Source organism: Podarcis tiliguerta (genome assembly GCF_965153285.1).
Source record: "Podarcis tiliguerta genome assembly, chromosome: 2".
Classification (NCBI taxonomy): Eukaryota; Metazoa; Chordata; class Lepidosauria; order Squamata; family Lacertidae; genus Podarcis; species Podarcis tiliguerta.
Window position 1 is genome coordinate 117,936,510 of NC_139535.1, and position 24,059 is coordinate 117,960,568.

General features: G+C 47.9%; 1 protein-coding gene across 6 annotated transcripts in view; it reads right to left on the bottom strand.

The window, feature by feature from the left end:
* The window catches only part of LRP1 (LDL receptor related protein 1), a 306,533-nt gene that overhangs the window by 16,217 nt on the left and 266,257 nt on the right, over positions 1–24,059 (bottom strand). For all 6 annotated transcript variants that reach the window (XM_083428173.1, XM_083428171.1, XM_083428172.1 and 3 more), the window contains 18 exons: positions 23,177–23,296; positions 21,990–22,177; positions 20,601–20,806; positions 17,321–17,509; positions 16,370–16,518; positions 15,780–15,873; positions 13,748–13,864; positions 12,332–12,451; positions 11,260–11,382; positions 10,367–10,492; positions 9,350–9,466; positions 5,763–5,869; positions 5,336–5,468; positions 4,657–4,776; positions 3,784–3,906; positions 3,079–3,222; positions 2,701–2,838; positions 762–881 (listed from right to left, as the gene is read on the bottom strand). In XM_083428173.1, coding sequence (XP_083284299.1) covers positions 762–881; positions 2,701–2,838; positions 3,079–3,222; positions 3,784–3,906; positions 4,657–4,776; positions 5,336–5,468; positions 5,763–5,869; positions 9,350–9,466; positions 10,367–10,492; positions 11,260–11,382; positions 12,332–12,451; positions 13,748–13,864; positions 15,780–15,873; positions 16,370–16,518; positions 17,321–17,509; positions 20,601–20,806; positions 21,990–22,177; positions 23,177–23,296 — 2,434 coding nt within the window. The remainder of the gene's footprint in view (positions 1–761; positions 882–2,700; positions 2,839–3,078; positions 3,223–3,783; positions 3,907–4,656; positions 4,777–5,335; positions 5,469–5,762; positions 5,870–9,349; positions 9,467–10,366; positions 10,493–11,259; positions 11,383–12,331; positions 12,452–13,747; positions 13,865–15,779; positions 15,874–16,369; positions 16,519–17,320; positions 17,510–20,600; positions 20,807–21,989; positions 22,178–23,176; positions 23,297–24,059) is intronic.

Sequence of the window (24,059 nt, forward strand, 5' to 3'; positions counted from 1 at the left end):
AACAACCCAATCCAGTTAGAAACTGCATACATTTTAAGTAATCTTTGACCCCTACCTATTGGGAAGGTAAGCGGGGGTAGGAAAAGCAGCCACTGGACATGATCCAGCCAAAATGAAGCGCTCCCAGTGTTTTTGATGAGAGAGTTAAGGTTGTTTCTAGTTCACTCCCACTGAAATATATCCCTGCAGTTCAGAGGCAGTGTGTCCTGTTTCACTGCCTAAAATGAAACAGAAAGGGCTGCTCTGCCCTGCCACAGCTGCCACTGCCTGCTCTGCCACGTGCCCTGCCACATCTGCCGCTGGTGGAGAAGTGACACCACCATGATTTGAGCAATTTGGGGTGGGATCTTGCCTGAAACTGGCACCACAGTAGCGGAGGCAGGAGGGCAGGTGGGAAACCCATGGGGGCTTCTGCTGCCTGAAGCAGCAGCCTCACCCTGCTGAGCTGACTCCCCTGCAGCTCCTTCAACGGTGGTCAAAGGGTTCGTAAAAATAAATTACAGCCCCTTTCCCCACTGAACCAGGAGCAAAGCTGAGGAAGGACTGGGGTGGCAGGTAGAGTCTTTGGCCAGCTGAAGGAATCTACTTGGAAAGAAGAGGAATTGGGAGATTCTGGCCGGGAGTGTCTGTCCATGAGACGTCATGCCTGAAGTTGTGTGTTACGCTAAGCAACGCCTTATAGCATGTGTCTCTTAAACATCATGACCCACACTCTTCATTGCCTGTGCAACAAAGCTCCCATTAGCCAAGCTCACTGGTACCTTCTGCCTTGCACATGTGATGGGTCTTCATGAAGTTCTTGGCACAAGTGCACATGTATGAGCCTTGCGTGTTGTTGCAGAGCTGTGAGCAGGTCCCAAAGTTCAGGCACTCATTAACATCTGGGCAGAGTAAGGGAGACACATATACAAGGTTATTGGAGGCAAATGCCAGAAGCTGAATTACAGAGAGTAACCACCTTGTAGAACGATGTCTTTGTGCAAAACAACAGCGCACACGTCCCATCCTGCCATCGTCTCCAGTCAAATAGAATTAATTTCTGTAGTATATGGAAAAAGCCAAAACGAGGTCCCAACACCATCCAGATGTGGAAGATGAACACTTCTGCAACAGAATTGCTTATGGCTATTAGAATCACCTACTGAAGTGTTCTTTAACTCTGGGTTGCCAGACCACAACTCCCATCATACCTGATCACTGGATAAGCCGCCTGGAGAAAAATAGGAGTTGTAGTCCCAAGAGCATCTGGGGACTCAAGGCTGAAGAACATGGGCCAACTGCATAGTGACTTTGGCATCAATTGTAGAGAGCAAAATATATTTCCCCCCTCTTCCACCCTCTGCAGAAACCTATTTTGAAAAAACTACAGCAAAAGATGTGTGCTTATCCAGTACTATCATGTAACTTTTAGGGTCAATTCTGGCACAATGTTTTTCCTTTGGGTGCAATTCCTCTAAGAGAATGCATTTTTTAAAAGCGGAAACAGAAAAATCCATTTAGATTTCCAGAAGAATGTCCATAAACACGATACCAAACCAGATTCCTGCCTGTAGACTTTCCCTAGCAACGCACCCAGAATTCCTCTTCTGGCTTTTCCCCTTTCTGTGCTCTGCTCATCTCATTATTGTTAGTTTGTAGGAGCCTGAAAGTGGGACCTTGTCTTTTCAAAGCCATTTTTGTACAAGCACTACAAAAGGATGCTATGGCTGTAGGCAATAATCGCTCATATATAATCATTTAATACCATCATCTTCTTCGTCATTCTCATCAAGCTGAATCTCATAATCACTAGGATTTGGGGTGGCATTCACCCTGGGCAGCTCCCTACCAATCAGGTGTTAATTTACTGCTTTATAGCCGATTGCAAAAATTGACTTGTCCACAGTCACTGTCATTAGCCAGGGACCTAGGATGAAAGACGCAATAAACTCAAATTACAGCCCCTGCATGCCTGGCAGATTGTGAATGCCATCAGCCCATTTGTTGCTGTCTATCAATACAGCACCGCGTGGGACGCGGGTGGCGCTGTGGGTAAAACCTCAGTGCCTAGGACTTGCCGATCGTATGGTCGGCGGTTCGAATCCCCGCGGCGGGGTGAGCTCCCGTCGTTCGGTCCCAGCTCCTGCCCACCTAGCAGTTTGAAAGCACCCCTAAGTGCAAGTAGATAAATAGGTACCGCTTTATAGCGGGAAGGTAACAGCGTTTCCGTGTGCTGCGCTGGTGCTGGCTCGCCAGAGCAGCTATGTCACACTGGACACGTGACCCGGAAGTGTCTGCGGACAGGGCTGGCTCCTGGCCTCTTAAGTGAGATGAGCACGCAACCCCAGAGTCGGTCACGACTGGCCATACGGGCAGGGGTACCTTTACCTTTATCAATACAGCAGTTCTGCCTGGCGGCCTGACTCACTTCCATCAGCCACATGTGGTTTCCCCTCCACAGCTATGGATGCATTCTTCCCTTTTATGTAATGCTGAAGCAGTTGCTTCCCTAACTTTATTTACTGAACACACTTAGCTCTCGCTCTTCAGTCTTCCCTCACCTGAAAGAGCCCTCGCTATTGCTGCCACCCGTTTCCTCTGGGCTCAACCCAAAGAATCTCACAGATGACTTCAAAGGGGCTCACAAAGAATTTGAGGCGACTTCACGCTAGTGGCCAGCTAACTTCTGGCCTTGGCAGAACCTGTCTTTTGGCTCAATACCTTGGCAAGAATTCTTGTCTGGCACTTTCTGGAAGCCAGGGCGGCAGGTGCAGTACACAGATGTGGGGGTCTGGACACATTTGGCTTCTTCGCCACACATGGTCACGTTGGTCTTGCAGCCAATTGGCATCTTGAGATCTGCAGGCAGGAGACGGAGCAGACAATCTTGCATCAATAGGCAGAAATGGCAAGAGGCAAGAGAACAGCAGGAGGAAGACTGGGAGCATGTTTGTGATTGGCCAAGCCACATACATCCTCATTATAAGCTGGTCATACTGGGCTTATAATGCTCCCCTCTCCACTTCACCCCCAAACAAAACACCAGCTCCTCTGCTTGCCCAAAGGTGTGCATGGTGCTTCAGCAATTCATCCCCTCACCCGGCAAGCAACTATCCTCATCAGACCCGTCTCCACAGTCATCAAAGAAGTTGCAGCGAAGCTCAGAACTGATGCATTTCCCGCTCTTGCAGAGGAATTCATTCTTCTCATGGCTGCAGCTCCTGGGCCTGGTGGTTGGCAAGTCTAAGAGGTTGCAGAGATGACAGTGAGAAGCGAAGAGAGCGTGTTGTGAAGTCAAAGTTACCATCTGCCTATTCTTTTAATTCCCCCTCCCGCCCAAAAGAGCAGGATACTGAATCTTAGAGATGTGACTGGGCCATTCAAGTCAGAAAGACACCACAGAGCAGCCCCGCCTACAGAGAACCATGCCTGTTGCACCTCAGCATGAGTCATTGCTCTGGGCATGCTTAAAATGATGAACCACACAGAGACATTCCAGAAATGTGAGTAATTCTTACTCTTTCATAATATGAAAGCAAACCATAATTTTAATTCAGAGAAGCATTAGCACAGGGATGGGGAACAAGTGCCTCTCTACATGATGTTGGACTACAACTCCCATCATCTCCATGCAACCATGGGCCGTTCTAGCTGGGGCTGATGGGAGTTGGGAGTCCAAGAACACCAGGAGGGAAATAAGTACCTTAATCCCTGCTGTTACAGCTATGGTTTGGCACTAGTACGGGTGACAGAGGACTGGAGAGTTGTCCAGGGGAGGGTGGAGAAAGCAAAGAAGGCACTCACCACAGAATTGCTCATCAGTGCCATCACCGCAGTTGTCGATTCCATCACACTGGCGGCCAATCCAGAGACACACACGGTCATTCTTGCAGCGGAACGGTCTGTTGGGGGGACACTGGAATTTCACTGCACCAGTAAACAGAAACAAATGGTCAGAGTGAATGTGGGAGCCAGAGGGACATGGAAATGTATGGGTGGCTGACAATGCAGGCCTTGCCTCTCCGCCGGCCTCTGCCTCCCCCCGCCTCCATCCTGCATCACTCTCCTCCATTCCTGGGCTGTGATTGCAGCTTTGGAGAAAACAAGCAAGGATCTGGTTACAGAGTAAGACATGAAGCCGCTGTCTAGGGATCCAGGCCAATGTCCCACATATGTTTTTATTTATTATCCTTATTTATTAAATTTGTATACCACCCTTCATCCGTAGATCTCAGGATGGCTCACAACACAAAAATATTAAAAAATGCAAAATACATATGAAAAACAAGAACAAAAACAAAACAATATGCCCCACCCAACACATTTTAAGGGGCATCGGATGTTAATTAGCCAAAGGCCTGCTTGAAGAGGAACATTTCCACCAGGCACCTAAAAGTGTATAATGAAGGTGCCAGGCGAACCTCCCTGGGGAGAGCATCCCACTGCAGAAAGCGCCTGCTCTCATGTCGCCACCTCCTGGACCTCTCGCGGAGGAGGTACACAAAGAAGGGCCTCAGAGGATGAGCTCAGGTCCAACCTTCCCCAAGATCTTCAGCCTGGGGGTGGGGGACCTTCCCCATGTGATGTGGGTGCTGCCCTTCACTTTCTCAGTTCTGTGGAGCAGCAGGCAGGGAAGAGTATGAGAGGTGCGCCAAGAGGAGCAGAGGCACTACTCACAGCATTCCTCAGGGTTCTCATCTGAGTTGTCACCACAGTCATCTTCACCATCACACTTCCAGGCCAACGGCTTGCACAAGGTGTTGTTGCACTGGAACTCGTCCAGGGGGCAGGTCCGCACTGCAAAGTGGGGAAAGAAGCCCAGTCACATCAGCTGCAAAACCTCCTCCTACAAAGCACGGAATCCCTGGAGGACAGGGAGGGAGAAGCTGCGAAGGTGTGACACTGAGAGCCCCACTCAGAGGTCTTAAATCTTGAGCAGCGAGGAGTTCCACAACCAGTTCCTTGCACGTACCACCTGATCGGGGGGGGGGGGGGGCTGGTGCCGGCACCTGGCATCTTTGGCAGCTGGCAGGGGACCCCTTGGAAATTTTGTTTGGCCCAGCATTCCGAACACCTGGATCAAGTCACTCTTTTAACATCCCATAGTCCCTTCAACTAGTGTCACTCAGCACCAGGGCCCGATGACAGACAGAGGAAGTGTTGCCTAGTGCCCTCTGAAGCCTGGAGGCAACCCTGCACCTGCTTGCCAAGGGCTGCATACAGGCTGGGGGAAATGAGAGCATCCTTGTAACTTGTTACTTGGCACTCGTTACAGCACTGATGCTTTGCAGGTACACAGCGGCTGAAGCCAGTATGATATCCTCTTCTGAGGAAGAGGGAGGAAGAGGGGCGTTACCTCCAGTGCTGCAGTCCTCTTCGTCGCTGCCATCCATGCAGTCGGCATCAGCGTCGCAGCGCCATCGCAGTGGGATACAGTGACCGCTCTTGCAGTGGAACTGGTCTTGATCACAGCGAGGTTTGCATTCTTTCTGTGGGGAGAAAGCAAAGGAAACAGGGTTACCAAATCCCAGGCAGGCCTTATTTGGATAAGTGAATACCTAGAACACCCAGTAACATCCCATGTTTTTCACTGAAAGAGTTCTTATACCCTCCATGCCCCCTCCCTGCCTATTTACAGTAACACTTCACCAGCATTCAAATGAAGTTTCCCACACCTTTCCTAGAGTTTACCTGCTCCCAAGTTTACTCCTACAAGAAATGAAAGCAGGTAAATTCTGGTGTTCTCTGATTGCTTAACACTTTGCACCTGACTTGCTCCTCACCTCATCAGAGCCATCAGCACAGTCATGGTCCCCATCACACTTCCAGCGGCCTGCAATGCAGCGCCCGTTGGCGCAAGAGAACTCGCTTTCAGAGCAAGGCCTGGGTTCTGTAGGAAGAAAGAGCACAAGAGCAGGTGAGATGGAAGGTTCCAGCGAGCACAGGAGCATCTTCTGTTAAGTCAGGGAATAAACACTGCTCTCTATTATTCCCAGGGCATCTCTGGAAATATTATTATTCAAACAAATCAGTGTCTTTCGACTTCAATACGACAAAGAAGAGAACACAGGAGAGGCCACAAAGGACTTGGGGTGAGGGAAGAAGAAGAGGGGATACATGAGCGGTTTCTGGCTACATCAAACCCCCATTCTCCACACAAGCAGCTTCTGGCAGACAGTGGCAACCATCCCAGTCACTCTGTCTCAACTGGGAATCCCAGGAGTGGAAAATATGAGGCAGTTCTGTTTGACAGCCAAAAAGCATCCCCACCTCCCACCACCCATAGCAGCTTTGCAGATGCAGGCAGCAGGGAGAGGAGGAGGAGGAGGAGGATAGTGAAACCTTATTTATACCCTCTAGATCACAGCTTTTGCAGCTTTGCATCGCTGCAATAGCTCAGTTGGTAGAGCATGAGACTCTTAATCTGAGGGTCATGGGTCTGAGCCCCACATTGGGCACGAAGATTCTTGCATTGCAGGGGCTTTGACTAGATGACCCTTGTGGTCCCTTCCAACTCTACGATTATATGATCCGCCTCTATTTCCCCAAACATCTAAACATTCTCAATGTGTGTTGTGTGGCATCGCCATGCTGCAAGTTACATGGTCCTTTTCTTGCCCCTCTTAAGCTGTCACTAGGAGAGCAGGGAAATTTGCTGTACGAAGATGACCTGTGCAGAGTTTCACTTAGATGCTCCAGGGGAGAGAAGGAGAGACACAGCTGACCATTTCTCCTGCAATCTTGCTTTTGGTATCTGCTTGTTTGATGGCAGCCCCTCAAAATATATTTTCAATCAATGTTATTACAAGTGTTACGAACACAGGAAACTGTCTCATTCTGAGTCAGACTATTGGTACGAGGAGCTTGGTACGGTTTGCACTCTCTGGTTGTGGCTCTCCAGGGGTTCAGGCAGGGGACATTCCCAGGCTTGTGTAGGAGATGATGGGTTTTAAACCCGGGACTTTTTGCATAGAGAGCATGTGCTCTAGCACTGAGCTATGGTCTTCCCTCTAATGCTGTTGCTTTTTGCTCAGGCAAGCCAGTGTGGTAGGGCAGTGCCATGTCACCACCCTCTTGACACCATCCTTGCTCCTGCTTACTGGGATGGGGCAGGGTGGCACTGAGGGTAGGGCTGCATGGGTGCACTCGTGGCAGGGTGACTGCGCAGCCTGCCTGGTCCAAGTGGCAAGTGGCAGCAGCATTGAGAGGGCAGCACCCTGCCTGTTCCTGCCTCCGCTTTTTAGTGATCTAGACATACAAGGTACCACCCTAAGGGATGCCATGGGAAGCCCCACCCAGTTCCCATCGGTAATGGAAGGCTTGCTAAGGAGAAACTGGGTGGGCACACTAACTTCACCCAACTGGAGTGGATGTGTGTCCTAGTTCGCAAACCTCTTTATCCATCAAAGGGAGGTATAGGAAAGAGACAGCAGATAAATGAGAGAAGGCATTATTATAGCCTGCTTTGACCTTAGGGATGGCCGGGAGTCAAGCAAAGCAGCACACAGAGAAGCCCTCTCCGTTCAATTACTTTGGGGGGGGGGGAGTGGGAAATACATGGGAAATAACATGGCAATCCCAATACCACTATGGTCCTCCCACCTCTGCCCACCCCAGCCTTTCTTTCTACCATGGTTAAGGTTTTAGAGGGGAAAGGAAAAATATTTTTGACAGAAACCTACCTCTGCAAGCCCCGATACGACAGTGTGAAAATGGAGAAAAACGTAAGATGAAGTGAAATGGCACAAACTCAAATTACACAACATGGTAAAATAAAATAAAAAACCAAAAGAACCTGAAAGAAAGTCATGTCTAGCGTCTACGGGGGGGGGGGGGGGGGAGAAAGTGGCAAGGGAGGAGGTGGGGCCCCCATCGTGAATCTTAAAAACAAAGTAACAACACCATCTGTTGCTGGAGGCCTCTTTGGCTTCTAATGAGATTTAAAGTAGGAGCCATTTGGCCTCCCTGGGATGACTGCAACTAATTCATTCATTCATTAAATTTATCTCTATTTAAGACATTTATATACTGCTTCATTATTTACACTGCTAAGTGGTGTCAACAGAAAATGGGGTAAGAAGGCAATAAAAACTTATCATAAAACCAAACACTGCCTTAAAATGTTTGCTGGAACAAGGCATTCTCAGCTAGGAGGGGGCCTGTCTAACCTCAGTTGGGAGGGAGTTCCATAGGCTTGGGCCCAATAGACAGAATGCATGGCTTCTAGAAGTTATGAAACATGCAACTGAGTCATGGGGGGACAGCTAACAGAAGCTCCATCAAAGATCTCAGTGACTGGGCTGGAATCACATGATGGGTCAGTCAGTCATCTGAGATTCTCTCCCCCCACCATCACTTGCTGGCTTTCTCTCGGACCACTTTTTTTCATGCTGTGCAGATGAGAAGCCAACTGATGGCAGTAAAGCACTGTGGAATTGATGAACTCCCTCCCATGCTTGGAGATGGCCAAAGGCTGGCCATTGTTTGATGCACCTCTCACTTTAGCTAGGATCAGAGAGGGTAAGGCATACTTAAAACCAGCATTGCTGATGTAGGGGGAGAAGAGTTAACTATCAGGCTTCAAAAAATGGGGAGGAACCTCCTAGTTCAGCCCCAACTAAACCTTTCTCCAAAAGATCTCACAAGTTGGGGGGGCTGAGAGCAGCCCAGCATTCTGAAACAGTAGAGGGCAAGCAGAGAGGAAGACAGATGGTGCAGCTAAAAGGTTATCTGGGCTTAGTCCTGCACCAGTGAGTCTGCACACTGACTTCACTCCAGGTTTGGAAGCTGCATGGAAGCCAGACTTTCCTCTGCAGCTACCATAGGCTGAGATGGTTGCAACAATTGGTGCCGAAAGGTACATAGTTGTTGGCTTGGGCAGGGCTTAGGGCACATAATTTGAAGGCATTTTAGTGGAATTCTTGGCCTCCTCCCTCTCAATGTTATTTATACCAGAATAGAAAGGACTCTTGGGCCTGAAACCCAGCCAGTATTTTCTGAAATTTCATCATTCAGAGGGGGCAACCTATGGCCCTCCAGATTTTGTTGACCACAACTCCCATTATAACTGCCCACGACTCTGCTTGCTGGGAATGATGGGAGTTGGAGTCCAGCAGCATTTGGACGTTCCCCATTGAATGCTCTAGTTTATTCCAGCCTCAAGGCCATCTTCTGCTTCCATACGTTGATGGGATGATCCTTTTCATAGAAAAGGGAGACCCAGATTTAAGTGTCCTCTTCCTACAAGCAATGCTAGTTTTATTTCCTCCATCCAACAAGGACCAAGCCCACAGGAAAAGCCAGAAGACCCCCACCCTCCCCACATGCAAACATTCTGCTCTCCCAGTGTAGGGCTGAAGGGGGCACATACTACAGCTCTCCTCGTCAGAGTTGTCTCCACAGTCATTGTCATAGTCGCACTGCCAGCGACCCGGCACACAGCGGTTGTTCTTGCAGCGGAACTGATAGGGCTCACAAGTTCGCTCGTCTGAAAAGAAAGAAAGTGACGCAGGGAAGAGAAAAGGTAGGAAATGGACGACATCAGTAAATGTAAAAACAGCATCAAAAACAAAGCCCATCAAAAAACAGCTATCCTTGCTCACAAGGCATCTTCTGGATGCCTTCTTGTACATAGAGCAGCTTGAGCACAAAGACAACTCCATCCTGCAAGGCCAATGGTCAGGGGTGCACTAGTCAGCCCTGCAATACCTGGAGGCAGAGCCGTAGCTAGGTGATCTTGCTCCCCTGGCAGAACCATCCAGATTGCGCCCCCTAGCCATGGACAAATTAGCTCTTCTTTCTGCCTCTCCTCCAACCCTGCCCCCTCCACCCATTCAATTCACCCTCTATTTAAAACCATTTCTTATGAGGCAATAATCAATATTTATATTTATGGAGATATTTTAGCCAATTTTGCGCGCGCCCCCCATCGCCTGCCCCCCTGGTGGGGGCCCACCTCACCACCTCCTAGCTACAGCCCTGCCTGGAGGGCATCAAGTTGGCAACCCCTGTTTAATCTAAGTGGATTGGCAGGGACCAATCTGGACTGAAGCATGAAGTACTAGTTTAGCCAAGCTCTGAACTTGACTTACAACAGTCTGGGTGCATCTTAGGCAAAAAGGCTAGTATCTCTAGGGTCCCTCTTTTGATTGACTTCCTTTTTGACAAGACAGGAGGGAGACAAGGGATGCAGCTGGTCTGCACCTTGGGACTTCCTATTTTGACTTGCACATGTTACAAAGGTGCTGCTTCCCTTATGCAGGCTCCCTCCAAGACTCTGGCAAATGTGCCACTTCTAGCTCCTTTCATCAACCGTAGGAAAAGGAGCAAGCCAGACTCTCTGTCTTAGTGCAGCGTAGTTCGCCAGTTGACTGCACCATCAACTCACCACATTCTTCCTTGGGCTCGTCTGACCCATCTCCACAATCATCCTCCCCATCACATTTCCAACGTGCTGGGATGCACCGCCCCGAATCCTTGCACCGGAACTCATCCAGCCCACATCTCATTTGTGCTGGGAGGGTGAAAAGAGAAACATTTCAAAGGTTGGAAAGATAAAATTGTCACTGTTGCAATTTGTTACAAAATAAGGGCAGGGGAGGCACAGAAAATTACTTTTCTTATAAAAAGCTGTTTGAGAGTACACATGTAAATAACTTTGCACCAAGTACAGAATCTGTTGTAGAACTTAGACCCCAGAAAATGACACCTTCTCTTAAATAGCAATCAGGTTGTACGGCTATTGCTTTTCAAACACTTGAGTTCTAGTAAATCCTTTCTAAATTTGACTTGTTGGCCAAGGAATCACTGTGATGCCGCCGAGGATTCTGGGATGTGTTCTAGGGTGTAGGACAGGCCTGTACAGCCCATTGCTCTACATCAGCTTTTCCCAACCTGGTACCCTCCATATGCTATGGACTACAAGTCCCATCATCCTTTACTCTTGCCACATTGGCTGGGGCTGATAGAAGTTGGGGCCCAACAGAATCTGAAGAACATTGTGTTGGTTGTGGATCCAATTTGGAGCAAATCCTTGCCCCAGGATGCAATTTGCACAAGGCCAAATAACACCAAATAAGCAATTGGAAAGCTTATTTGCTGATTTCATAACAGCACTTCCATAACATCTTTGGCATGCATGGCTGGCTAAGCTGAGGGCACCAAATCCACCATCTTCTCAAAAGCAGAAAGGCAGAGGCTTTCTAGCCAAAAGCTATGGGCTTATGGATCAGCCACCCTGCTCCCTGCCATCCCAAAGCCTTTGACACAGTAGCTCCTTACTGCAGTTAGCGGGTTCATCAGATCCATCCACACAGTCATTGTCGCGGTCACACACCCACACCCGCGGAATGCAGCGCTTGGTGATGGTACACTGGAACTGGTTTGGGGCGCAGGTCACTTCCGCTGCAACAGAAACAAGAGTCAAGAAGGAGCTCTAGGGCTGAATGCAGGTAGGAGTCTTCCTACACCAAAGGCTGACTCGTGTAGAATCATGGAATTGTAGAGTTGGAAGGGACCCCAAAGGTCATCTGGTCCAACCCCCTGAAATGCAGGAATCTCAACAAGTGGTCCACCACCCAATCTGAAACCATGCTGCAAATGTGCTAGCAGCTTTACTGGTGTAATACTAGGATGATGGTACACCTTTACAATAATCCGGATGCAACATATACTGTAATATTGCTATTCAAAGTGCAGAAACTAGAACTAGGTGTGTAATTCCACCCCTACAAAATCCCACTTTTCTTCTTTTCTTTAAACTGGGTTTTGAAATTTCAGAAGTCAGAGAAGGGACTGAGCAGGCTTTCCAGAAATCAGGGCTTCAGTGTCCTCATAACTCTTTGCCCTCACCATGACCACCTGAGCAAACTGAATTATGGACGATAAGCACATGACCATTATTGCAGGCTGTAAAATTCAACTCAGGGAAAATCTGGTTACCCTTTTATGGAATCACGTACATTTTTAACACAAAATATATAAAAAATTCCATAGGTCTGGAGTCCAGTAGATAAATGCTTATTGTACTGACCATACAAGGACATCTGTTCTTCTGACAGGCCACCGAAGTAGGAATGAGGAACCTGAAGTTCAACAATATGTGGAGAGCCACAATTCCAGATGTTGAGGACTACAGGCTCCCAATCCCTACTGCAGTGGCTCATCAGCTGCAATCAGTATGCACCCAGCTCTATTTCTCCATTCCATGTGAGCCAGAATCCAGAAACGCAGAGCAAATTCCTAATTTCTTAAGCTTCCCAGGTTCTTCACCCCTGAACTAGAGAGAGCGCAGAGGGCAAAGTGATGCCCCTCATCGTGCTCCAAGCAGGACCCTGTTCCAAACATGACTTACGACAGTCCTTCTCGTCCTCTCCATCCCCGCAGTTGTCCTGCCCATTGCAGCGAAAGATGCCAGGGATACAGCGATTGGTGTTGGTACATTTGAACTGGCTGGGCAGGCAGACATGCACCTCTGTCAGGAAGAAAGAAGAAAGCAAAAGCACTTTTTAAACGAGTGAGGACCAGACTTTTTAGCCTTAAGACGCCAGTTTTTGTCAGGAAGTCTTATGAAATTTACCAGAGTTGCAGGAGGTTTTGGAAGAAATACCTCTCCCATGATTCCTTTGGCTTTGTGCCTCGACACTGTTTTGTAGAGCATCAGAGCAACAAAGAAAAAAGGAGGAGAGAAGGGAAAACCTCCCTTTGATCATTTCCCTCTCCATGAGTGGCACTGCTTCTCCTGCCATTTTTACTTCTTGAAAGGACAGAGAAGGTGGATTTTTAGGGGTGGGGAGGGGCCTTGGCTAGGAAGCACTTTTGGCTTTTGAAGGACTGAGATGGCTGGTAGGGATTGGGGGTCATTATTTCAAAGCCCTCTGGTTTGCTTGGAGAAATAGATACATAGATATCTGATCATTTCAAAGTCCAAGAAGAGCTTGGGAAGGTTTGCCCATCTCTAGTGTTTTATGGTTCTGAATTCTTAGCTTTTCTTAATAGGCACCATGTATTTTAATTGCTTTGTCTCAAATTCTGGAGGTTGCCCTTGAGTCTCTTCTATGGAAAGGAAGGAGACAACTAAATAAGATACACAAGGAGGAGAAAGAGGGTGGCAAAATGGTGGGTGGAGACTCCCCCAGGACACGGCTGCTCTTGATAGGAAGCAGGGCTCTGCATTCTTGGCATTCTCACACAGCAAGGACTTTTGTGAGAAGGCTTGCCTTGCTTTTAAAAGCTTGGCAGGTGGGTGTGCCATTGGGGCAACTCTGTTGCTTCCATGCAGTTTTGACCTCCTTGCGCTGACCTCCTCGCCCAGTGGTGGACCTTGGAAGGAGGGGGCCCTCAAATTTAAGCAGTGCCCTGTGGGACACCAAAATCCAACGCTCTCCCCGCCTCTCCCCTTGCAGTCCACTTCATAGTTATAAAGCCCCCTGCACTGCTCCCAAGACTCCTCACCCAGTGCGACTGAACTGGTTGCGCTCCCAGTATCAGGACAAGGCAGAGGCAGATTTAGTGGAGCACAACCAGTTCAGTCACACTGGGTGAGGAGCCCTGGGACAGGGGGACTCCTGATTCTAGTCCAGCTAGTCTCACCCGTCCTGTCACCCAGCCTAAGTGTTGCAGCTGAAGTGACCCAGCACCTGATGCTGAGCCTTTACTTCTACTCTGGCTCAATAAAGATCCTTGCTGTTACCTAACAGCCTCCATTGCCATGGTGTAAACACAAGCCAGGACAATAACTTTACCATTTGCTTTGGTCTGGGCAACTCACCACAGTTGTGCTCATCTGAGCTGTCTTGGCAGTCGTTGTCCCCATCACAGATGAAGGCTGGGTTGGTGCAGATTCCTGTTGAGCACTGGAATTGTCCTGGGCGACACTTGAATTCAGCTGTTGGGAGAAGGGAACATGGGATTACGATGACGCCTTGGGAGAAGGACCCAGAGACTCAGTGGCAGAGCACAGGATTTACGTGCAAAAGGTGCCAGCTCTGATCCCTGGTGTCTCCAGGCAAAAGGATGAGGTAGGAGGTGGTTGGAAAGACCTCTGGCTAAGATGCAGGAGAGTTGCTGCCAGTCTGAGTAGGCTATATGGTACCAGATGGGGAAATGGTCTGATCTGGTACTAGGCAGCTTCCTATGTCCTTTCTATGACGCAGGATCCCCTTCTCCAAACTGAAGGGCCTGATGCCTCCCTGCACTTTCATCTATGCCAGCCAGCCAACCTGCTCATGCAACTTCCTTTGGTGCCAAGGACTCTGCTCCTTCATCTGCAAATACTTCCTATAGCTGGTAACATGTGGGGGGAAGAATTGCCACAGCTGGAGTGGAAAGATGTTTTAAAGAGTCCTAGAGGAAGGCAGCAAACTCATCATCCACGCTGGTACACTCCCAAATTAATACAGTGCTCCAAGGAACCTAATCTGGCAGGGCTCCACTGCTGTTTGGCAAAATGGCTAAACCTAGCCCAGGGAATTCTCTCTCTCCCACCTAGTAGGGATTAAGCTTCATACTAGCCATGGGGAACTGATACTGTTTGCACAGAGCAGCCTGGTTGAACTGAAATATATAGGTGGCATGTGCAACACAGAATCACTATGGCCTACGGCACATCTCTCATATGCCAGGACTGTCTGGTCAGTGCTGTGCAGCACCTAAGCAGGAGAACAATATACTTAGGAAGGCAAATATAAACAGATCATGTATGCAATTAAAGCAGGGGTGGGCTCCAACTCCCATCAACCCAAGCTAGCAGAGCCAATGGCAAAGGATGATGGGCGTTGTGCCCATTTGTCACAGAACTGTAGGGACCCAAAGGGTCGTTTAGTTCAACCCCATGCAATGCAGGAATCTTAACACGCAGAACCCCATCCAATCTGAAACCATACATTTTGGACCCCGCATAAGCTTTGCAAATGTGCTAGCAGTTTTATTGCTGCACCACTAGGGCTACAGGTTTCCCATCCCTGGTTTAAAACCCTGGGTGGAGATTTTAGGGAGCTTTTGAAGTCATGAGACATCCAATGGAATTTCAGGCAAACTGTCCCTAAAGGAAGTTTCCACGTACCAAGACAAACCTGGAAGGATGGAAGCTGCTGTGGATGTCTCAACCCCACCTCAAAGTGATGAGGAAGGGGTTGGCCATGGCAGACTCAGCATGGAAGGGGCCTGAACACAGCCCAGTGGTCCCAAGCATGCCTGCTGCCTTTTCTACACTCCCTCAAGGGATTAGATAAGCAGACCCTAGAAAACACCAGCCAGGCAATGGAGCCCCCTCAGGGTTACCAAAGAAGCCCCCAGGGTCAAAATGCAAGACACAGCATCCAACTGAGTTCTGCTCTAAGCAAGTCCAATGAAATCAATGGGCCTAAGTTAGCCATGTTTCTTAATTTCAATGCATCTACTCTAAATATTTTTACTATTTGTATTTATTTCCTCTAGATTCCTCCTTTTCCTCACAGAGCTCAAGGCTGCCCTTCCCCAATCTCAATCCCCAATTAACCCTGCAAGATAGGTTGGTCTGAGAGGCAGTGAGTGGCCCAAGTGAGTTTCATGGCCAAGTGGGGATTTGAACCCTGGTCCCACAGGTCCTAGTCGAAGACTTGAACCCCTACACCACACTGGCCAACACTGGCTTCAAACCACAAATTTACCCCTTGCAATGCTGTAAACCTGTTTTGTGGCCATTTTCCCTGCATGTCCCAATGTTCTGCCAGGATGACATTCAATCAGTCCTTGTGATTTTTATTTTTTAAAAACCAACATTTTCTCCAACCCTTGGGGCTTCCTCCAAACTGTTCACTCACGGCAGTTATCCGGCTCATCAGAACGGTCCCCACAATCATCCTCTGTGTCGCATTTCCACCAGAAAGGGATGCACTTGTCGTTCTTGCAGACAAACTGTTGGTTAAGAAGAAAAAGCCGTGAAGCTGAGGCAAGACATCAGCGGTGGGGCGAAGAGCATCCCCTGTAGCCTCTCCTGCTCTATCAGAGCAAACTCCAGCCCATCACATCTTCCAGGCCACAGCTGTGAAACTGATCCAGGTGAGCGACAGCAGTAGAGCCGCCCTCATTTTCCAACCACCCCTCAAATATACTTTGGCTTACACAGGTCTCTCCAAAAGATAAACATGTAACCTCCGTATTTGGAAAACCAAGTGAGGCTGGTTTAAAAAAGAGCATCTCGCCTCATTCTGGATCAGATGGATTTAATGGCAAGCACCAGCCACAAGACCCAATTTGATGTTGCCCAACACAGGGAGCGGAGCCTTCACCCTTCAGAGGGCTTTGATCTGGCCGGCAGAAGTTGCTGCAAGATGGTGACAGTCCCTTGACAAAGCAACCAAATGGTGATGGGAGAGGGCACATCCCAATGTTTGGGTGCTGCTCCAATTACCTGGCTGGCTGTGCAGTTGGAGATGCAGGTCTTGCCATCGGCACCCAGGTAGAAGTTGGTAGGGCAAGCACACTTGAAGCCACCTCCTGGAGACAGCAGGCACAGGTTGCTGCAACCACTGTTGTTGACTTTGCAGGGATGGTCCGGAACTGGATGGGTAAAAGAAAAGAGGCGCAGGTTACAGCAATAGAAGTTACTCATGCTCTGCTGTCAAGTGTGGAAATGGATGGAGGACCTCTTTCTTGTGCACGTATCCTAAGTAAGTACCATCACCAGCTTTCCACTTGAGGAAGGAGAAGGTACCCACTGCAGACCCAACCAGCTACTGCAGGGGGTCAAGGCTCAATAACACTGCCATCTCTCATCCTCACCCTGCCACACCCTGCCCTCCAGCTGAGGAGCTAGTCAGGTATAAGTGCCATGCCTAGGCCCTCTCTCTCTCCTAGACTCAACAAGCTGAGTGTTGGGCTTGCCAGGGGCAGGCTCATTAAGGACTGGAGTTCTCTTTCAACAAGGCATCATGTAGGATTAGTGGAGGGTTGCAAAGATCCATAACAACATTTTGCTAGCAAATGTAACAGAGAGAGATACCCCAGTAGCCCACTTTCTCCATGGTGTCAGGGCTTAAGCCCACAGTAAGACTTTGAACCCAAGCTGAAGGGGAGTACAGAGTAGCTTTCCAGATCTCCAAAGAAGCCACCTAAGCAGCCTGCCCTCTTAAAAAACTTATCTGGTCAGGCTTGCTCTCAGGCCAGAGCAATACAAAAAGCTCTGCCTGTGGCTTTCATTACCCTAATTTGCCTCACTTACACCTTTTGGTCCTGGGCCTGGCAGATGATGAGCCTGGCACTCTGCTCTGAATGCATCTGTGCTGTGTCCCATTGTGTGGTAACTGAACTCTGCTCCCTGCAAACAGTGGCTTTCACATCCTGGATGGAGCATGGCACTCACCATCTGGCTGCCTGTAGGAGTGGAAGATGTGGATATCCATTGGCCTGTGCAGGGTGCTGATCAACACCGATTTGTTGGTGCCTGTGGTCTTATGGGCCCGGTTGATGGATTTGGTCTCCCAGTCCGTCCAATAAATGTAATCCTCAAAGAGTGTCAGGGCAAAGATGTGGGGGATATCCTGGCTTAGGACTAGAGAAGAAGAAGAAGAAGAGACTCTTTTTTATTATTACTTTTTTATAGGTTTTTTTTTAAAAAAGCAACAATCCAACAACATTTCAGGTTTTACACTCAATCAGTCAACCTAGGACTTCCCCTCCCTCTGTGGTTTCCCCAAAGTTTTGATTCGTGCTGGATATTATAGTTACTCCATGCCTCACTTCTATAGAAAAAAATCCCTCTACCGTCCTTTCCACTGCTGTTCTCAGTCAAATCCTTGACTGAGAAGAAACAGACTCTCACTGGGTGGCAAGGATGCAGAACTCAAGTGGAAATCTGGAGTCCAGAGGACTACTAGCCAAGGGTTTGCCTGACTCTAGACCAGGAATGGGGAAACTGTGCCTTTCCAGATGTTGTCCGACTCCAACTCCCACCAGCTCCAGTGAGCATGCTCAAAGGAACAGGGATAATGGGAGCTCTAGCCCAACAACATTTGAAGCAACACATGGTCCCCATGCCTGTTCTAGGTCAAGGCCATGTTAAACATGGCAAACGCGCAGTGTTTTTGTGGATAGGACTGAACTGAACTGACTCCTCCATTCATGGACAGTAAAAGTTTAGGGAGTTGGATTTCAGCCATTTCTGCAGGGTTCTCAAGGGTAGGGGCACAAACTCATGGCCACTTGTTGCTCCAAAGGTCATGGGAAATGAAGGCTGGTAGCCAGCAACTATGAAAGGTTGAGAGGAATGCTGCCTCACCTTTAACATCTGCCTCCCCCTCCCATCCTCCTGAAATGTGAAAGAGGGGAGGTTGTTTTGCCTCCCTCTTTCACCAAGGCTTCCCAAATAAATTGGAGATGAACTTTCAAGATTTCATCCCAGCCACAGCTGGGAGCAACACCCATGTCCTCCTCCAAGAATGCACATCTGTTGCAGGGATCTCTCATTCAGCCTATCATCTATTTTGTATCTGGTGAGATGTGGTGGCAGAATGAAGTTCTTCCTTCAGATAGCACATTCATTGATAATTGTGTTTAAGAGCATGGAACCCTTGGTTCCAGTAGCGTAGCATGGAGGGCCACAGGGGCAATGGCTGGGCGCAAAATGGTTAGGGGTGCTGCCTCAATACAGCTGTGCACTTCTGTCACTGGGCTCTGTGGAAAACAGCTCCTCTTTGTGAACTAGGAAGTGACCTCTCCAGGAGACAGCTCTTCTTATCTCTGCGGCTGCAATCTCCTGGGTGACGCAGGCGCCGTCAGGCAGTTGAATACGCATGCACCCGCTTCCCTCCCTCCAACCCCACTTCTGCATGGACTCAGGTGCTGGCAACTCATGCTGGGCCACTGCTTGGTTCCACTTATTAATGTGTCAAAACTGCAAGCCAAAATGATGGAGGGGAGTTGGGGATGTACATGTAAAAATGTAATTCTGGTGGGTCAATAAGCTTTAAAGCACTCAACCACATTACTTAAAAAGAAAAAGAATCAGCACTCACATATGAATGCATAGAACAAAACAAGAATGTGCTGATTAGACCAGTAACTTTTTTTGAAGGAGCAATTGTTCCAGATATTTTAATCTTAAACCTCTTATAGGTGAATTGGTGTAACAGATAATGCAGCAGAGCTTCCACCTCTCTCACACAACATATTCAGTGTGTGAAAATTAAATGGATTTTTTTCAATAATCACACCATCCAGGACTGCCTTGGACATGGTTAATGTGCTCCTCAATGAGGATTTAGAAAGATCTGATAAATACACATCCTTGGTGGTGCAATACTTAAGAATAAAAATAGACAAAAGGGTGTCTTTATCCTGAGCAAGTCAAATGATATTGGAGCAGCTCCATGACTATATAATACCACAGAGCTGCTCTAAGATCATTTAACTTGGTCAGTTCAGTCTGGATAAAAACAGCTTTCTGTCTATTTTTAAACCACATCTTGCCTATGTCTGGCCTAATACCCAATAAGCAATACAAGAGAGTACCCAAACCTTATAATTAATCACTCACATAGCTTTTACACTGACTTCTGAGGGGAGTGGGGGTGGGGGAAGAGAAAGAGGAAACAGTGACGGGTGCTGAGAGAATCATCTATTGTTCAAAAGGACTCATCCATTAAAGATAATGTTCTAAAACATTCCACACCCTCCAAATGAGGACGCTATAGAGAATGACAGCAAGCACACAGGAAACCAAAAACAGAAAATAAGAAGTAACTGACAGGTAGCAGGAGGGATTAAAAGGGAACAGCACAATATATAGGTAATTTATATGCTGTTGCCAGAGGGCTAAAAGTTAGGAGTGGATCTACACCTCCCAAGGGGTTCCAATCCTGTTTCATTTTGCTACTTCAGGGGCTGAGGGAAGGAAGCATTTGCAAGGCAGAATCGGCGAGCAGAAACAGGGTGCTTAACTTTGCTTATGCTTGCAATGCTCCTCCAGTAACACCCCATCTCAACAACTTTAAATAACACTCTCCCACACACGTCAGTCTCCAAACCCAGAAAGTAAGAGTAGCCAGGGAAGAAGAGCCAGCTCAGCTACCTACATGACCCCTTGGCCATGGCAAGGTTAGAATTAGGGCCTTATCAGAGCATCCCTTTAGCAACTAGACTGGAACTGTACAAGGGTTCAGGAGGAATGCCTTAGCTGCATTCCCCAAATCTGGTCACTCAATTAACATTCTCCTCCCGTAGGAAGCTGTCTTGTACCAAATCAGAGCACTGTCTTAGTATTGTCTATAGCAGAGCTGCCCAATATGGTGCCCCCCAGCTATCACTGAACTCCAACCCCCAGCAGCCCCAGGCAATATAGCCTTTGATTACGGAAGATGGGAGCTGATGGATCAACAGCATCTGGAAGGGACCACCTTGGCTCCCTTGGGTCTATAGTATAGCCTTCATCCTGACGGCAGTTGCTCTCAATGGTTCCCATCAGGGCTCTTTCCTAGCCCTACCTGGAGATGCCAGGGATTGAATCTGGGAACTTTTGCATGCAAAGCTATGTGCTTGGCAACTGAGCTACTGCCTCTAGGTAACCAACCCATGAAAGATATGGCCACTCGGCTCAACCAATGTGCATATGAACATAAGCTTCACAGTTCCTTCAGCTCTCTTACCTATGTGCCGGTTAGAGCCATCCAGGCTGGCAAATTCAATGTAGTCCTCCCGGGCATCAGCCCAGTAGATGCGGCTGTTAACATAGTCTAGGGTGAGGCCATTGGGCCAGGTGATCTTTGAGTCCACAATGACGCTCCGGTTTGTGCCATCCATGCCTATCTTGCCAATCAGGGAATGGTCACCCCAGTCTGTCCAGTACAAGTACCTAGGAAAGAGCAAACAGGAGTGAGTAACACAAATAGCAAAAACATAGAACAGCAGCTGTGGTCACTCCCCACATTCTTTCATTCATTTAACCCACTAGTAACAAGAGCTCTCCAAGTTACTTACAAAGCATATTAAAAATCACTACAACGAGGCAAAGACCCTGTTTCCATGTAACAATAAACCATAGCTAAAAATAAACCATAGTTTAATGCAAGCGAGCAGTATGTTCAGTGCTGAAATTGTGCTTTCTCTGCTCCTCCCTTTCTGGAATCAGGAGGAGAGAAACCTGAGGCCAGTTTAGCGTTATATTCAAACTAGAGCTCATGGTTTGTTTCTCTACAAACAAACCATGTGATTGGTTCAGAAAGAAACAAGCTACAAATGCTGGTTTACACATAATGCTAGGCCAGCCTCTGGCTTGTTTCCTCTCATTTTTTAAAAGGGAAAGGCAGGCTGGGTGCAATTTCAGCAGTGTATAGAGCAGGCTAATCATTCATGTTATTTGAAAATGTCTTAATGATTCTTCTGCTTACCATCTTAGCAACTGTAATGTTGCTCTGCTAGATGCTGAATTCTTTTCAATTGTATTTTTATTGCTTCTTTTACTTCTCATATATTGTATTTCATGGTATTACAATTTTTATTCCATATAATTCAACTTGAAATACAATGAAGTACAAGGTAAGAAATAAAAGAAGCAATAAAAAGTCAATTTAAAAATTGATGTAAGTATTTAATGTGACAGGTGTGCTGGCTCCAATCGTGAACTACAGGCATGTTATGGACTGCCTGAATGAAGCTTGTGGATGACTGGTGGTCCACAGACCATCGTTTGGGAACCTCTGCATTAAACCATAGTTTATCTTTAACTCCAAGCTTCCTGCCACTTCTGATTTCTTCAGTGGCTAAATATTTCTTTCTTAAAAGGATGGGATTTCAGAAGAATTGGAAAGCAAATTAATTTGTAAGAGTGTTCACGATAATAATAATTTATTATTTATACCCCGCCCATCTGGCTGATTTTCCCCAGCCACTCTGGGCGGCTTCCAATCCAGTGTTAAAACAATACAGCATTAAATATTAACAACTTCCCTAAACATGAGAGTAATAGATAAAGCTTAAGTGCTTCCTAAACTGCTTAAAACCTGGGCACTGCCCCAGACACCATCCAACAGACTTACCCATGCTGCACGTCCACCACCAGCGCTCGCGGTTCCCGTAGCCCTGTGTTCACCAGCACAGTCCGGTAGGCCCCGTTCAGCTTTGATACTTCAATGGTGTCCCTTCCCTTGTCACACCAGTACAGGTTTCCACCCACCCAGTCCACAGCCAGGCCGTCAGGGTTGCTCAGCCCAGTTCGGTGCAGAACCTGGAAGTGCACAAGACCAAATAACAGCGTGAAAGAAGGAACACTAAAGGAAGCTCTGGTCAAAGGAATGCCTTCCCTGCTTGTGGACAGGCTGCTTTTAGACAAACTGGCTTGCTTTGGGTGGGTGGGTAGAAAAGAGGGGAAAAGGTTAAGCACAAGAAAGCCCTGCATAGGTCTGTGATGTGGTGCAGCGAAGACTGCTTGAGTGCATGGGAGCTGATCCTGAGCCTAAAGGGAGGGAACCTGTCTCTACTGAGCCAGACCACTGGTTCACCCAGCCGTGTATTTTCTACACTGATGGGCAGGGGCTCTCCAGGGTTTCAGACAGGGAACAACCCTAGCTCTACCTGGAGACATCATGGAAAACAGGTGCTCTGCCACAGAGGCCTCATTTCTAGGCACAGGTCTGGACTTTCTAAGTTTGTGTTCGAGCAGTTTTTGTCCCAGTGCTTGCCTTGGGAAAACCCACATTTTACCACTGAAATGTTGCAAATGGCAACTGGGTTTTCCATGTATTGCTGTTTGCTCCGATTCAGCAGTTTTCCTGGGGAAGAGTGTGGGGACAAACAACCCAACAAACCGCTCAAACCTGAACCTGCCAAGCCCAGACTTGTGCCTAGAAAGCATGGCGCAAAGTGCGGGTGAGTGCGGGAGTTAAAGATAATAATAATAAATAAAATTTATATACCACCCTTCATCTGAGGATCACTGGTTGGTTTGCAGTATAAAAACACAAAAATACACATCATAATAACAACCAGCCAACACCCCCCCCCCCCCGGTTTAAAAGGCCGTATATTTAATTAGCCAAAGGCTAATGAGGAATGTTTTTGCCTGGCTCCTAAAGATATGCAACGAAGGTGCCAAGCAAGCCTCCCTGGGGAGAGCATCCCACAAGCAGGGAGCCACTGCAGAAAATGCCTTTTTTCATGTTACCACCCTCTGAACCTCTATTGGAGGGGCATCAGATGATGATCACAAATGACACTGGTCTCACACCTGTACATTGCTGCCATTGATGTGCATGCGACGGATCATGCTGCCCTGTGTTGTTACGTCCGTCCAGTAGATCATTTGCTCCCGGTAGTCAAAGTCCAAAGCCACAGCGTTATTCAGCCCCTAAGCCCCCCGAGAGAGGAGACAGGCATTAGTTCTTATGTCACAGGAACAACAGCACTGTGGCTAAGAGGGCTGAGTCCTTAGTTCGAGTCTCACCTCTATCATGAGCTCACTAGGTTGCTTTAGGCAAGCTGCTTTCTCTGTCAATTTGGCACATAATAATCCTTACAGGATTACAACTAGATAATGCATGCGAAGCTCTTTGGACTCAGGAAAAGTGCTATAACAATCATAATAAATTATGACGACACTGTGTAGGCACATTGGCTTTTCCCCACCACCCAAAATGACAAATGAACACAGAGTTCACTCTTATACCTCCCCCACTGGCTTCCTTTAGGGTGCAAGAACATCAGAAGGCTCAGCATTATCCACATTGACTTGCAATGGCTTTCTAGGGCTTCCAATAGAAGTCTCTCCCAGCCCTCCCTCAAGCAGTTGGAGATTGAATCTGAGACCTTCTGCATTTAAAGGATATGCTCTGCTACTGAGTTATAAAGCCCCTGGCAAAAGGTACATTTTTAAATGAGACCCTTCTCTGGGCATCCACTTTGATTAGGAGGAGGCAATACTGTGTGCAAAGATAAAACAACCAGCACCCTCCGAGAGCAGGTAACTCTGCTGCATCTCTGCACCGGGAAGTGAACCAGTTCTATGTGAGACAGCAATCAGCCCCCACCAGAAGTTGGCTGGAAGGAGGCACAGTCAGAGCAGGGACTCATGCAGGGATGCAGGCGGCAGTGTGCTCTGTGGGTAAGCCTTG